The sequence below is a fragment of the Trachurus japonicus genome, chromosome 2, assembly GCF_045865225.1.
Source record: "Trachurus japonicus isolate A0001 chromosome 2, Traja_1.0".
In the NCBI taxonomy this organism is placed as follows: domain Eukaryota; kingdom Metazoa; phylum Chordata; class Actinopteri; order Carangiformes; family Carangidae; genus Trachurus; species Trachurus japonicus.
Window position 1 is genome coordinate 15,380,858 of NC_140908.1, and position 13,620 is coordinate 15,394,477.

Sequence of the window (13,620 nt, forward strand, 5' to 3'; positions counted from 1 at the left end):
AGCGCCTGGTCACATGATGACGAATATAAAAGTCTCTGTGTGTAAATATATGTTCTAATTTATGAAATTATTTCACCTTTAAAGTGATACGTCAACATTTTTTTTTCCGTGTCTTGCCTCACTCCCGAGTCCATGACCAGCAGATAGACACCATCCTTTCTACTGTGCGTGCAGTAACCATGGAGATAGAGCCGTATCGCCTGTAATTAGCTTAGCTCAAACACTGGAAGTGTATGGGTAGTGTTAGCCTGCCTCCTACCTGAGCTGAAATCAGCAGTCAGAAGCTGATTTCATTTTAGCTCTAAACTCTGTAAATATATCACTTTATCAACATTTCAAACATGTTTAGGTGAGAAAGTAGCCGTTTAGATCAGCAGTGTGTCGTTAATTTGTCTAAATACCAGCTGTTTACTATTTTGTTAAGACGAATTCGGCGCTACTCAAGCTAGCCGTTGTGACCAACGCACTTCCTGTTACTTTCACAAAATAAAACACCCGTTGCCCTTTACATACAGAAAACCATGACGATAGAATTTGTGCTTTTACTTTGAAACAGGAAGCTAACCTACCCTCGATGTAGCTAGCTTGAACCAAAATAAAGCGTCTTTGCTTGAACCCTCCGTTTTGATCGATCTGGTCCCGTTAGCGGCATTTGACCGCTCAAGATGCCTTACCGGAGAGTTTTGTAGCTCTGAGACCAAGATCGGTCCGTTTAGAGTTGCTGAAGAGTTTCTCTGATGACTTTAGGTGGAGGCAGGCTAACACTACCCATACACTTCCAGTGTTTGAGCTAAGCTAATTACGGCGATACGGCTCTATCTCCCTTGTTACTGCACGCACAGTGGAAAGGATGGTGTCTATCTGCTGGTCATGGACTCGGGAGTGAGGCAAGACACGGGAAAAAAAATGTTGGCGTATCCCTTTCAAATTAGATGAATTTACTGAACTCTGGATTATTTAGATGAATTATTTAGATAAATTAACTGAACTCTGGATTATTTAGATGAATTATTTAGATAAATTAACTGAACTCTGGATTATTTTGGGTCCAGTCAGGGTGGGAAAGTCTAATTTACCATATTTGTTTTTATAGTACAATGTCATGGTCCCCAGAGGATACAGCATTTCTGAACCAAATAGGCAAATTAGATGAATTTACTGAACTCTGGATTATTTTAAACTTGTGTGTTTGATGATGTTGAGTGTTTGTCATCATGTGACCAGAAGCTTGTTCAAGTCCTCTACTGTTTGGCTAGCTTAGCTTAGCTTAGCTTAGCTTAGCTTAGCTTGCTAGCTTAGCTTAGCTCAGTACGGTCGCCACACGGCCTCGGCGGCGGCCATGTTTGTGGGCGAGCTGCTGTGGCTCGACTCCACCTCGACGCCCACTCCTCCTTCGTTCTGGTTGGGCAGCGACGGGTGAAGGAGCGACGACCCCGTGGAGGCGTTGGTGCAGGGGGGCAGGATTCTGGGGGGGGAGTGCGAGTCCCCCCCTCCCCCGGCCCCCCCTGCCCCTCCCCCCCCGGCCCCCCCCGCCATCATGGAGAACTGGTACGACCCGGCGGCGGCGGAGTAGTACAGGTGGTACGGCGACGAGGTGGAGGGGAAGGGGCCGTTCTGAGCCTGGTGGGGGGCGTTGGCCGGGTAGGGCGGGGGCAGGTAGGTGTGGTACCGCCCCGTCGGAGCGGTCGCCATGGCCGTCGCCATGGTGATCCCCAGGGCGCCGTTGGAGACGGGGTTGTGGTGGGAGTGGGTGTAGGTGAAGGCGGCCGCCGTGGGGGGGCCGTAGTGCACCCGCGGGTCCGGGAGGGAAGTGAAAGATCGTTCCAAGGTCATCCGAGGGTCGCCGAACGCCGTGAGGTCAGGGCCTGAGAGAGGTCAAAGGTCAAGATGTTACTATCAATGCATCTACACACATAAAAAAAATCTATAAATAACTGATAGTATTGTCAAGTTCTTGTTATAGGTTAATGGTTAAACGGTTAACCATGTGCATCCCTAAAATAAACCTTTAAGGAAAAAAAGGCAAATTTAACTCCTTTATTCCACGCTAGGGCTGAAACGATTCCTCGAGTAATTTGAGTACCTCGATTACAAAAAATGGTCCGAGGATTTTTTTCTGCCTCGAGGAATCGTTAATTTAATTGTAGTTCAAGCGGCCGCACGGACTTTCAATGTGGCACAACGTGCGCCGTAACGTAACCTATGAACGTAACCGTGCACGCCCCCCCCCCCCCGCGCGGCCGTTCGCCGCGGATGACGGCGGAGATGGGGAGGGGGGCGGCGGCGGCGGCGGCGAGGCGATGGCCGCGATGACGGGGGGACGGTGGCGAGTGGCGACAACACAGCAGAACAATCCTGCCTAGGAGCTATCCATGGTTAGGCTACTTAACCAAAGTCTCTTGAAATATCAAACAAAGAAAAGGACTATGGACTGTGGAAGCTTGAATGGCCAAAATACTGAAGTTATCATGACGTGAACCATCTGTTGCGGTGAGACCGTTGATTCGGTAGAAACCTTAACGGGGGGGCGGACGTGGGTGTTTGACTGAGGGAGAAAAAGGCGACAAAAAGACAGAAAATGTCTCTCTATAGGCACTCTAGTTGTAACACGGCCCTTGCATACCACAGCAGCACGTCTTCCATGTTGCAGCATCTCCACAGAAAACATTTTTGATATCTTGAAAGTAATTTAATTTTATTTATTTTTGATATCTTGAAAGTAATTTAATTTAATTTATTTTTATTTGTGTTTTATTTATTCTTATTTATGTTAGCAGCAGTCGCCTCTTTAGTAATGTTTCAAGACCAGAAAATACTTGCTTGTGAATTTAAGAAATAAAAACAGTTGATTCTACAAAAGGAAACCAATTGGTCATTCATTATTGAGTGAAATATGTTATTTTCTCTTGTGTATTCATAATTGCTCTTTAACCAAGCAAAAATACGTTTTATCCGATTACTCGATTAATCGATGTAATTTTCAGTAGAGTACTCGATTACTAAAATATTCGATAGCTGCAGCCCTATTCCACGCAAAAATATGCTAATATTGATATGATATGTGTGCTTGCTTGTGAGTGTAGCTATTATAACAGTTCAACACATTGAGCAGCTATACATAATTTTTGGCCAGTAAGAAATCTTTCTGGCCAGTAGATTTTTGAAGCTCACTAGCCAGTTGGCCACTGAGCAAAAAAGTTAAGTTTGAACCCTGCTTCCGGCGATCATTGTTACCATAGCGCTGCTGTATTTAGATTAGCATTAGCATTAGCACACTTTACACCTAACTCTCTCATTCTACATTCATTGTTATGTTTTTACATGTTGTTATGTAATAGTATAGTCGGTTCAGTTTGTACTTTTTTTATATAGTAGTCGAAGCATTTTTTATCATTTAATCATTGATCGCATTTTGCCGTTAGCCGCCCGGCTAACTTAGCATACTGGCTATATGGAAATTAGAGGCTAAATAAAATTACAAACAACACTTTCATTCTTCATTCATGTTTGTACATATTGTCACTCTATAGTCGGTGCCGTTTTTATAGTGGTCGAAGCATTTTGCGATCATTAATCATTGATTGCATTTTGCCGTTAGCCGCTCGGCTAGCGAAAAGTCACGGAGAATTAAGACATGAGGAGCAAAGAGAGGCTTAAAGAAGTCCTTCTAAACTCCGTAGAGTTGGTTGCCCTCTTCATAAACATTACGGTGTTTTTTATTTGTATTTTTTAAATAAAAGCCGAACGGGTAACTAGCCGCTAACGGCTCATTACGCTAATGGCTAGTTAGCTATATTAAAAAGGTATTAAAAAATGATAATTATTATTTAAAAAATAAAAATAGGCTAATCTAAATACATCAAGCGCTATGGTAAAGATGGTCGCCGGAAGTAAACAACCCGTAACTTCGTCACACTACATTGTGCAAGTGGTCAATTATCTGTGTGTGTGGTTGTGATGCTAACATGCTAACGTGTGTTACCTGTGAGTCTCGAGGACAAGTCGCTGAGCGAAGAGCGGCCAGGTGAAAGGGGATTGGCCGAGTGGACGGTGGGCGTGGTTATTTGGCCAAGGTAGGGATACGATTGGTCGTAGGACCAAGATGGAGACGACTGCATCTGTCTGGAATCTGAGTGAGACACAGAGAGATTGTTTCATTACCATTTACACCTTCAGAGAGTTACTGTTGTACACATTACCATGGGATTACATCACTATGATGTCATCAGTATGAGCCATATTAGACATTACACACGTATCTTTACAGGCCAGTTCAACAAAACATGTAGCTATCTGTCATGTGACTGGAGCTATGGGGAAGGATCAGGAAGTAAACCCTGAGTTTAGAATATTTTATAACAAATAAAAGAGTAGATACGAAATGAGTGAGTGAGGACAGAGAAAGGAAAGAGAAAAGAAAGAGAAGAGGTGTTGAATGGCTTCCTGTTGCTATTCTCACTTTGAGAGTGATGAGAAAGAGAAGAGTGAGCAGGAAGGGCTGACGAGGTCTGATGATCAAAGCCTGAGAGACCTTCATGTAAATCTCAGAGGAGGAACAATTACTCTTTGTTACAATGTTAGAGATCTCTGGACATATTGTCATCACTTATCTGCATGGATTGTCATAATCACACTCTTTTTTTAAGTTATATTTTTACAAATATTGTTTTGGGGGGCTTGTATTTATCATTTAGTGTTCTTTGTCCTTTTTTGTTGATGCTGGAAATTTTCCTATCGTGGGAAAATATAATAAAGGAATATCTGAATTTAACTTAACTGATATGATCGTAATTTATAAGATTAGAATCTGTTTATGTCTGCTTTTAAATGTATTTAAGGGATTTACTGATGTGGATGAATCGCCAAAGTACCAAATTCTTAGCTTCTCAACATAATGCCATGTATAATAATTATTGTCAGGGCCGTTACTAGGAATTCTGGGGCCCCTGAAAGAATACTAAAGTGGGCCCCTGACTTTTCCACTTCTTTTCTTAGACTAGAATTTATTATTTTCTATTTATCCTACTTTGTTTTGATGCTAATGCAGCATTACTATGAGTATTAGTCAGAGTCTAAGCAGAATAATTCAGTCATACAAAGATTATTAACTACTGGGGTTTTTTATGGGCGTTGGGCCCCTAGAATTATCACCACCTTTCTCCCCTATACAACGGCCCTGGCCATTGTGAATTATAATATTTAATATTATCTTTTTTTCTTTAGAAAACTAGTGCAGAAGTGTTCAGAGGTTTTCTTTGTGGCCTTCTTGAGTCTTTTCTATTTGACCTTTTACCTTCTTTTACCTTCAATATGTTTTAATTTCAAAAGTTTAAGGCTTTTCTTTTTCTTTTTTTTTACACTGGCAGGTTAAAAGCTGCTAATTCCAATGTTTGTTATATATAGAACAACTGTTCTCTTATATCCAGAGCAGCCATTGTCCTTAATGTCAAAATCCAGACATAGGTTGAGTATAGCCTGTCATATTTCAACATACAGCGGGGAAAATAAGTATTGAACACGTCAATATTTTTCTCAGAAAATATATTTCTAATAGAGCTATTGACATGAAATTTACACCAGATGTCGGCATCAACCCAAGTAATGCACACATACAAAGAAATCCAAACATTATTGTCCATAAATGAAGTTATGTGTAATAAAGTGAAATGACACAGGGAAGAAGTATTGAACACATGAAGAAAAGGAGGGGCAAAAAGGTTTGGAAAGACAAGAAAGCAGCAGGAGTTTGTCAGTATTTAGAATGTAGGCTAATCCTGTCTCCTATCTTTTTTCTTTGCTATTACCTATCATGCAATTCTTCTTGTCTGACACCTTGGTGGTGAGAAACCTTTTTAAAAGGCATCAATCAGGACTAAACCAGCATATATGACTTTGCACTGATAGGAGACAGGATTACAAACTCTAGCTGCTTTCTGCACTGCAAAAACTCAAAATCTTACCAAGAATATTTGTCTTGTTTCTTGTCAAAATGTCTCATTTCTAGTCAAAACTAATCTCTTTCCACTTAAAATAAGACTCATCACCTAAAAATTTACTTGTTTTGAGATCATTTTCATTTGTTTCAAACTAATTTTCACCTGAAATTAGTAGAAAAATCTGCCAGCGAAAGCAGGTTCTTTGTGCTTGTAATAAGAAAGAAAAACTTGCTCCATTGTCAGATTTTTCTACTTATTTCAAGTGAAAATCTGCTTGAAAAAAGTAAAATGTGTCTAAAAACAAGCTGCTTTTTATGTGATGAATCTTATTTTAAGTAGAATGAGATTTGTTTTGACTAGAAATGACATTTTGACTAGAAATAAGACAAATATTCTTGGTAAGATTTTGAGTTTTTGCGGTGTGGTCTTTCCATACCTTTATGCCCCTCCTTTTCTTCATGTGTTCAATACTTATTCCCTGTGTCATTTCACTTTATTACACATAACTTAATTTATGGACATTAATGTTCGGATTTCTTTGTATGTGTGCATTACTTGGGTTGATGCCGACATCTGGTGAACATTTCATGTCAATAGCTCTATTAGAAATATATTTTCTGAGAAAAATGTTGACGTGTTCAATACTTATTTTCCCCGCTGTATCTCAAAACTACAGTATATGGAAGTTTTAAAAGTAGCATCAGTCTGAGAAAATCTGTTTTCTGAGATCTGAAGTTGTGTTTTTTTTTTAACGTTTTGGTTTGAAATGTTTTTTCTCATGGTAGCACTTCCTGCCAGCTGACTCTCGTTTCCTCCTGGAGGCCGAACCTGCTTCCTCACTCACAGACACACATGCAAATACACACATCACCAACAAAAAAAAGAAAAGAAGAAAAGCTGAAGTGTATAACGACTGTGTGTGTGTGTGTCTGTGTGTGTGTGTGTGTGTGTGTGTGTGTGTGTGTGTGTGTGTGTGTGTGTGTGTGTGTGTGTGTGTGTGTGTGTGTGTGTGTGCATGCGTGCGTAAAAACGGATCGGAACGTCACCGCCGAAGAGGAACAGATACCGCGCTTCGGCGCCGCATCCACGGTAACGACAGGTGCGCGCACACGCACGCGAACACGCGGCGTGCGCATGGACACGTGTTGTGTGTGCGCATACACACACACACACACACACACACACACACACACACACACACACACACAGACACACACACACATACAGACACACACACACAGACCACAATAGGTCTCACTAAAACCACAAGGAGGAACATGCAGGGTTGATGTGAACTGAACGCACACGTTTGGGACACATACACACATACACACACACACACACACACACACACACACACACACACAGTAGCTTTCCTGTTGTGTTGTGTATCTCTACAGTCTCAAACTGACAAACCTTAAACTGCTCATTAAAACAAAACTCAAAACAGAAGCAGCTGAATATTTCCGACCCAGACATCATTAAAATGACGAGTCCACATCTGCAGTGCAGTCATAGCACAGAACGCTACGGTTGTTTCCTTTATAAAACACACCTGATGCTGCTGGGGGGAGGGGTGCTGCAAAAACTCAAATATCTTACCAAGAATATTTGTCTTATTTCTAGTCAAAATTTAATTTCCAGTCAAAACAAATCTCATTCTACTTAAAATAAGACTCATCACATTAAAAAGTAGCTTGTTTTTAGACACTTTTTACTCCTTTCAAGCAGATTTTCACTTGAAATAATCTGATAGTAGTCTACTTGCCAGCCCATAGGGCCCCATTGTGAACCCGGAAATGTTGAGTACCCCAAAGTTTTATGTTAGAAATATATAGTATGGGTCTCCAGTATTCAGAAACTGCCGGATGCTAATTTATATATATTGGGCAATTAGCACAATTGACATAATTAGCATAAATTACCATAGTTTCCTATATGGGCAATATTTCAGCAAAATTGACTTGGCTGATCTGGGCAATATTGGAGTGGTTTTAGGGGTTATTGATGATGCTGAATCCATTTCTGACATTTTCAAAATTCAAAATGGCTGTCTAAACCGGTAGTGACCAGATTTAAACCGCCAGTGGGCCGATTTTGATGGATTTCAATCTGGTCCCTTCCGGTTTAGACAGCCATTTTGAATTTTGAAAATGTCAGAAATGGATTCAGCATCATCAATAACCCCTAAAACCACTCCAATATTGCCCAGATCAGCCAAGTCAATTTTGCTGAAATATTGCCCATATAGGAAACTATGCTAATTTATGCTAATTATGTCAATTGTGCTAATTGCCCAATATATATAAGTTAGCATCCGGCAGTTTCTGAATACTGGGGACCCATACTATATATTTCTAACATAAAACTTTGGGGTACTCAACATTTCCGGGTACTCATTTTTGGCAAGTAGACTATAGTGGAGAAAAAGCACAAAAAACCTGCTTTCACTGGCAGATTTTTCTACTTATTTCAAGTAAGAAATAGTTTGAAACAAGTGAAAATGATCTAAAAACAAGTTAATTTTTAGGTGATGAGTCTTATTTTAAGTGGAAAGAGATTAGTTTTGACTAGAAATGAGACATTTTGACAAGAAATAAGACAAATATTCTTGGGAAGATTATGAGTTTTTGCAGTGTAAGACCCTGACTAATATGCTGCATTAGCATCAAAACAAAGTAGGCCAAATAAAAAATGATAATAGGCTACATACGTAGTTTAAGAAAAATAAAAGTAAAAAAAAATGGAGCAAGTTTTTCTTCCTTATTACAAGCACAAAAAACTTGCTTTGACTTGCGCCGGTCTAAGAAGGCTCATGGGACATGTTGTGTGAAAACGCTTAGCTTTCAAAAACTCCTCGTTGTCCCTTTAAGCGTTAATTAGCGAGCATTAGCAAAATTAGCAAAAAAGCGTTAGCTGAGATCATGATCGTTGACAGTTTTGTGGATGCTGTTGAGGAAATGTGCTGTTAAATGCTAAATGTTACGTGATCTCAGTTCTGTGTGAATGTGTTTACGTCAGTGAATGAAACACATTAGCCTAGCCTAGCCTAGCCTAGCCTAGCCTAGCCTAGCCTAGCCTAGCTTCCCAAACCTCTCTTCAGGTGTATTTTAGAAAGAAAGTGAGCTGCTAACAACTATTGCACTGCAAAAACTAAAATATCTTACCAAGAATATTTGTCTTATTTCTTGTCAAAATGTCATTTCTAGTCAAAACAAATCTCATTATACTTAACTACTTTGTTTTTAGACACGTTTTACTCCTTTCAAGCAGATTTTCACTTGAAATAAGTAGAAAAATCTGATAGTGTCGCAAGTTTTTCTTCCTTATTACAAACACAAAAAACTTGCTTTCACTGGCAGATTTTTCTACTTATTTTAAGTGAAAATTTGTTTGAAACAAGTGAAAATGATCTAAAAACAAGTTCATTTTTAGGTGATGGAAAGAGATTAGTTTTGACTAGAAATTAGACATTTTGACAAGAAAGAAGACAAGTTTTTGCAGTGTTTTTGCAGTGTGCTAGCATTCCTCAGAAACCTGTGGGTTAACTTTTCTTACCGGCAGTTATCTGAGTGTGCGTGGGGCCGGAGAAGGTGGCGGCGTTGAGCCCGGCGGACTGGCGGGTGTTGGCCGAGGGTTGATGATGATGGTGATGATGATGGTGGTGGTGGGGGGGCGTCACCCTCATGGAGCTGCGTCTCAGCTGCTCCAGCTCCGTCAGCCGCTCCGAAAACGCCAGCGACCCGGGTTTCACCTCGTCCATCTTCTGCCGGTGACCTGGAGGAAGAGGAGAGACGATTATGTCACAGATTCTCAACTAGTCTCACTCTGGGCTTCACTTTTATAGAATTCAAACCGAGATTTTATTTTTAAAGCCTTTAAAAACTAAAAAAAAAGTGCATTTCAGAGCACATGAATGAAACTGAGGAGTTACCATGACAACTGCATGTACGGAAGTGAATAAAAAAATATCAAACTGCACAAAATGGAGACCAACAAAACGATATATTTGACTTCTAATGCATCTCTGCATTCAGAGCATGTTCACTAAAGAGAATAAATATCAAATTGCACAAAATAAAGACCCACAAAACAAAACCAGATTCACTGCATCAGGCCACATTAATAAGAAAATGAGATCTTTGCATTCAGAGCAAATGGAGCAAATAATCAGAAAGTGAGGAGGAGCATTACAACTGCATGTGTTCACGTGTCTCGTGCCTTTCAAAATAAGTTATTTTTCAAAATAAAAGACATGACCAGCTGTCCGCGACCCATCCAGAACGGGTCTTTTGGGTCCCGACCAACCAGTTGCACTGCAAAAACTCAAAATCTTACCAAGAACATTTGTCTTATTTCTAGTCAAAACAAATCTCATTCTACTTAAAATAAGACTCATCACATTAAAAAGTAGATTGTTTTTAGACACTTTTTTACTTCTTTCAAGCAGATTTTCACTAGAAATAATCTGATAATGGGGCAAGTTTTTCTTTCTTATTACAAGCACAAAAAACCTGCTTTCACTGGCAGATTTTTCTACTTATTTCAAGTGAAAATTAGTTTGAAACAAGTGAAAATGATCTTAGACTACGTATGTATTATCGTTTTTTATTTAGCCTACTTTATTTTGATGCTAATGCAGCATTACACTGCAAAAACTCAAGTATCTTAGCAAGAATATTTGTCTTATTTCTAGTCAAAACGTCATTTCTAGTCAAAACAAATCTCATTCTACATAAAATAAGACTCATCATATTAAAAGCAGCTTGTTTTTAGACACTTTTTACTTCTTTCAAGCAGATTTTCACTTGGAATAAGTAGAAAAAATCTGATAGTGGAGCAAGTTTTTCTTCCTTATTACAAGCACAAAAAACTTAGTTTCACTGGCAGATTTTTCTATTTTTTGTGAATTTAAGTGAAAATGATCTAAAAACAAGTTAATTTTTAGGTGATGAGTCTTATTTTAAGTGGAAAGAGATTAGTTTTGACTAGAAATGAGACGTTTTGACAAGAAATAAGACAAATATTCTTGGAAAGATTTGGAGTTTTTGCAGTGTGAGAACCACTGGATTATGTCACAGATTGTTCATCATCATCATCATCGTTGTAATCTGATTACATCACCCAGGGAGGATTACAGCTGCAAGTTACAGCCCCACACACACACACACACACACACACACACACACTACACTGTACATGTTCACCGTCCATTCGAGAATCTGCAGTGTGTTTATGTGCGTGGTGGTGTGGTGATCTGTCACGCTGTCTGTGCCGTTGGCTGCACTTCAAAGCACCGAGGCTGAGCTCCAGTTACAGGCACTTCCTCCCAATGGGGGAAGTGTGCGCTCGAGTGTGTATTTATACTGTGTGTGTGTGTGTGTGTGTGTGTGTGTGGGCGAGTTAGAGACGAGTGATAGTTATTCACAGCTGAATGGAGCTGGCAGGAGTTCGTCCTCTCTCCCGACCGGCGACGACCCCCTCGCTCCACTTTCATTTCACTTTCCCCTCACTTCACCTCCGTTTCCAGACATGAATGAATGAGTGTTGTGCGTGTGTGTCGTCCCTCTGACACACATTAGTTAGTGTTTATGAGCTATATGCTTCTTTGTGATTTCATCTGCCATTAGAAATCCCCATGTTTCAACACGACTGAGTGGGAGAGGAAGTCGGAGTTGCATCAGGTTCCTTATTGACTCACTCAGCTGAGACTGTTTGAAAGGATCACAGATGTTGATGTCCTCGGTGACTCTATTAGCTTCAACATGAGGGAAACTGCAAGTGATCGTATAAACCCACGACGACTCAGCAAGCTTGTAAACTTACTGGAGAAGGAATAAGAAATATGTGCTTACATTTTACATGAGGCTTGTGAGTTTAGCACTAAGTATAGCCACAATAATGATCCAGATGAAGAGATAAACTTGGATTTTTCAAAGGGATAGTTAAACATTTTGGCAAACTGGCCCATCACCATAATCCCTATAGTCATAGCAGTAGGTTCATTACCTTTAATTGTCGGTGCAAGCTGTTTTTAGAGCAGTATTTTCGGAGCAGAGCCGTGAGCTGCTCAGAGCTACGCTACGGAGGCTCATTATGGGATTTCTTGGTTTCAAACTCATCAAACTCATCAAATACACAATCCAACAACTCCACAACGCTCTGGTGGACAAGTTGTGAGCTGCACATTCACCACGCTATGAGATAATAACACAACGTTACCACACAGAGTTGTTTTAGAGGGAAATACAGAGACTGTTGATGAAAAACTGTCCCTGAAGGCAACGTGCATCAGTGGTTTTGCATGAATTTCCCTCTAAAACAACTCTGTGTGGTAACGTTGTGTTATTATCTCATAGCGTGGTGAATGTGCAGCTCACAACTTGTCCACCAGAGCGTCTTGGATTGGAGATGTTGGATTGTGTATTTGATGTGTTTAACGAACCTACTCCTAAGACTATAGGGATGCCAAAATGTTGAACTATCCCTTTAAGCTCCAATTACTTTTTTAAATGCAATAGCCTTTAGCTAAGAGAACATCTCATCTTCCACTAGCATCATTCAGAAAGGAGCTGTGACTATTAGAGCTCAGTGATTTGGATTTGAATGCATGTAAATGGAGAATTACATGGGACCCAGAATCGAACCCTGTGGGACGCCACCTCCTACTGTATGATGAGGACATGTGAGTGTGTTTTTCTGTTTGTTGGTGAAACTTACGTCGCGGTTCTCTGGGACCATCCACTGTGATTTTAATGGCCCGTTGGTATGTCGCCACCTGAGGGGGGTTGGTGAACACTGTGATGGTCAGAGTGAAACTTTTCCCTAAAAGAAAAAAGATACAAGAAGGAAAAAAACGATATTAGCGTCCTTTTGTAAGCATTATTTGGAGCTCTCCTCCATTCTGTATGTGCTTCCCAAATGTCCAAACCATTACATTACACATAGACAACATGCTAAATAGCCCAGAACATGCTAATGCTAACTTGCTAACTTCTTTCTAGTGGCCTTGTAACAAACACATTTGCAATTTTGTTTGCACATTTGCTAATAAATTGACACAGTTGAAGAGACAATTGCATTTGCATAGTTGGCTCAACAGGTCATAGGTCAGAGTTGAGCATGACACAAAACATGCTTAAACTAGCATTAAAGGGATAGTAGCATTTTATTTTTAGCAACGCCAGCCCAATTATATTATAGCGAACAATGGAACTGTGTTTTTTTTTCAGGTAAAACCTCTTTTAGGTCGTGAAAATAGGCCGTTTCTTTGGGTCTGTTCACAACACTGTATGTTGTAAATCTCTGGGCAGGGCTATTATGGGCTGGCGTTGCTAACGGGAGGAGTGCAGAGAGTCTTCTACTGCAATTAAAGTACTTAGGGGCTATTTGGAGATCATACAACCCCACTTTAAAAAAAATGCTACTATCCCTTTAAATGCTAGTTTTAACTGCCATTGTGACTGAACCACTTGCACCATGTTTTAACTCAGACCTGCTTTTCTGATGCAGCTCGACTTTTAATTTCTGTTGCTATGGTTACAGGCAATCTAAATCAATCTTAGTTTCTACTTTCTGATTTCTAAAAGAGACCATACACCACAGCTATGTACACTTTTAACGGGACACCTGCCTGCCAATCAGAAGACGAGGCTTGTATGTTATTTATACAGAGTGGATATAA

General features: G+C 40.2%; 1 protein-coding gene across 3 annotated transcripts in view; it reads right to left on the reverse strand.

The window, feature by feature from the left end:
* Positions 1-1,295: 1,295 nt before the first annotated feature.
* runx1 (RUNX family transcription factor 1) overlaps positions 1,296-13,620 on the reverse strand; it is a 71,222-nt gene continuing 58,897 nt past the window's right edge. For 2 of the 3 annotated variants that reach the window (XM_085802639.1, XM_085802647.1), the window contains exons 5-8: positions 12,657-12,761; positions 9,495-9,713; positions 3,983-4,129; positions 1,303-1,865 (exon numbers count right to left, since the gene is read on the reverse strand). In XM_085802639.1, coding sequence (XP_085658765.1) covers positions 1,306-1,865; positions 3,983-4,129; positions 9,495-9,713; positions 12,657-12,761 — 1,031 coding nt within the window. In that variant the 3' untranslated portion in view covers positions 1,303-1,305. Of the gene's footprint in view, positions 1,866-3,982; positions 4,130-9,494; positions 9,714-12,656; positions 12,762-13,620 lie in introns of all 3 variants that reach the window. The other variant, XM_085802656.1, reaches the window with a different exon arrangement.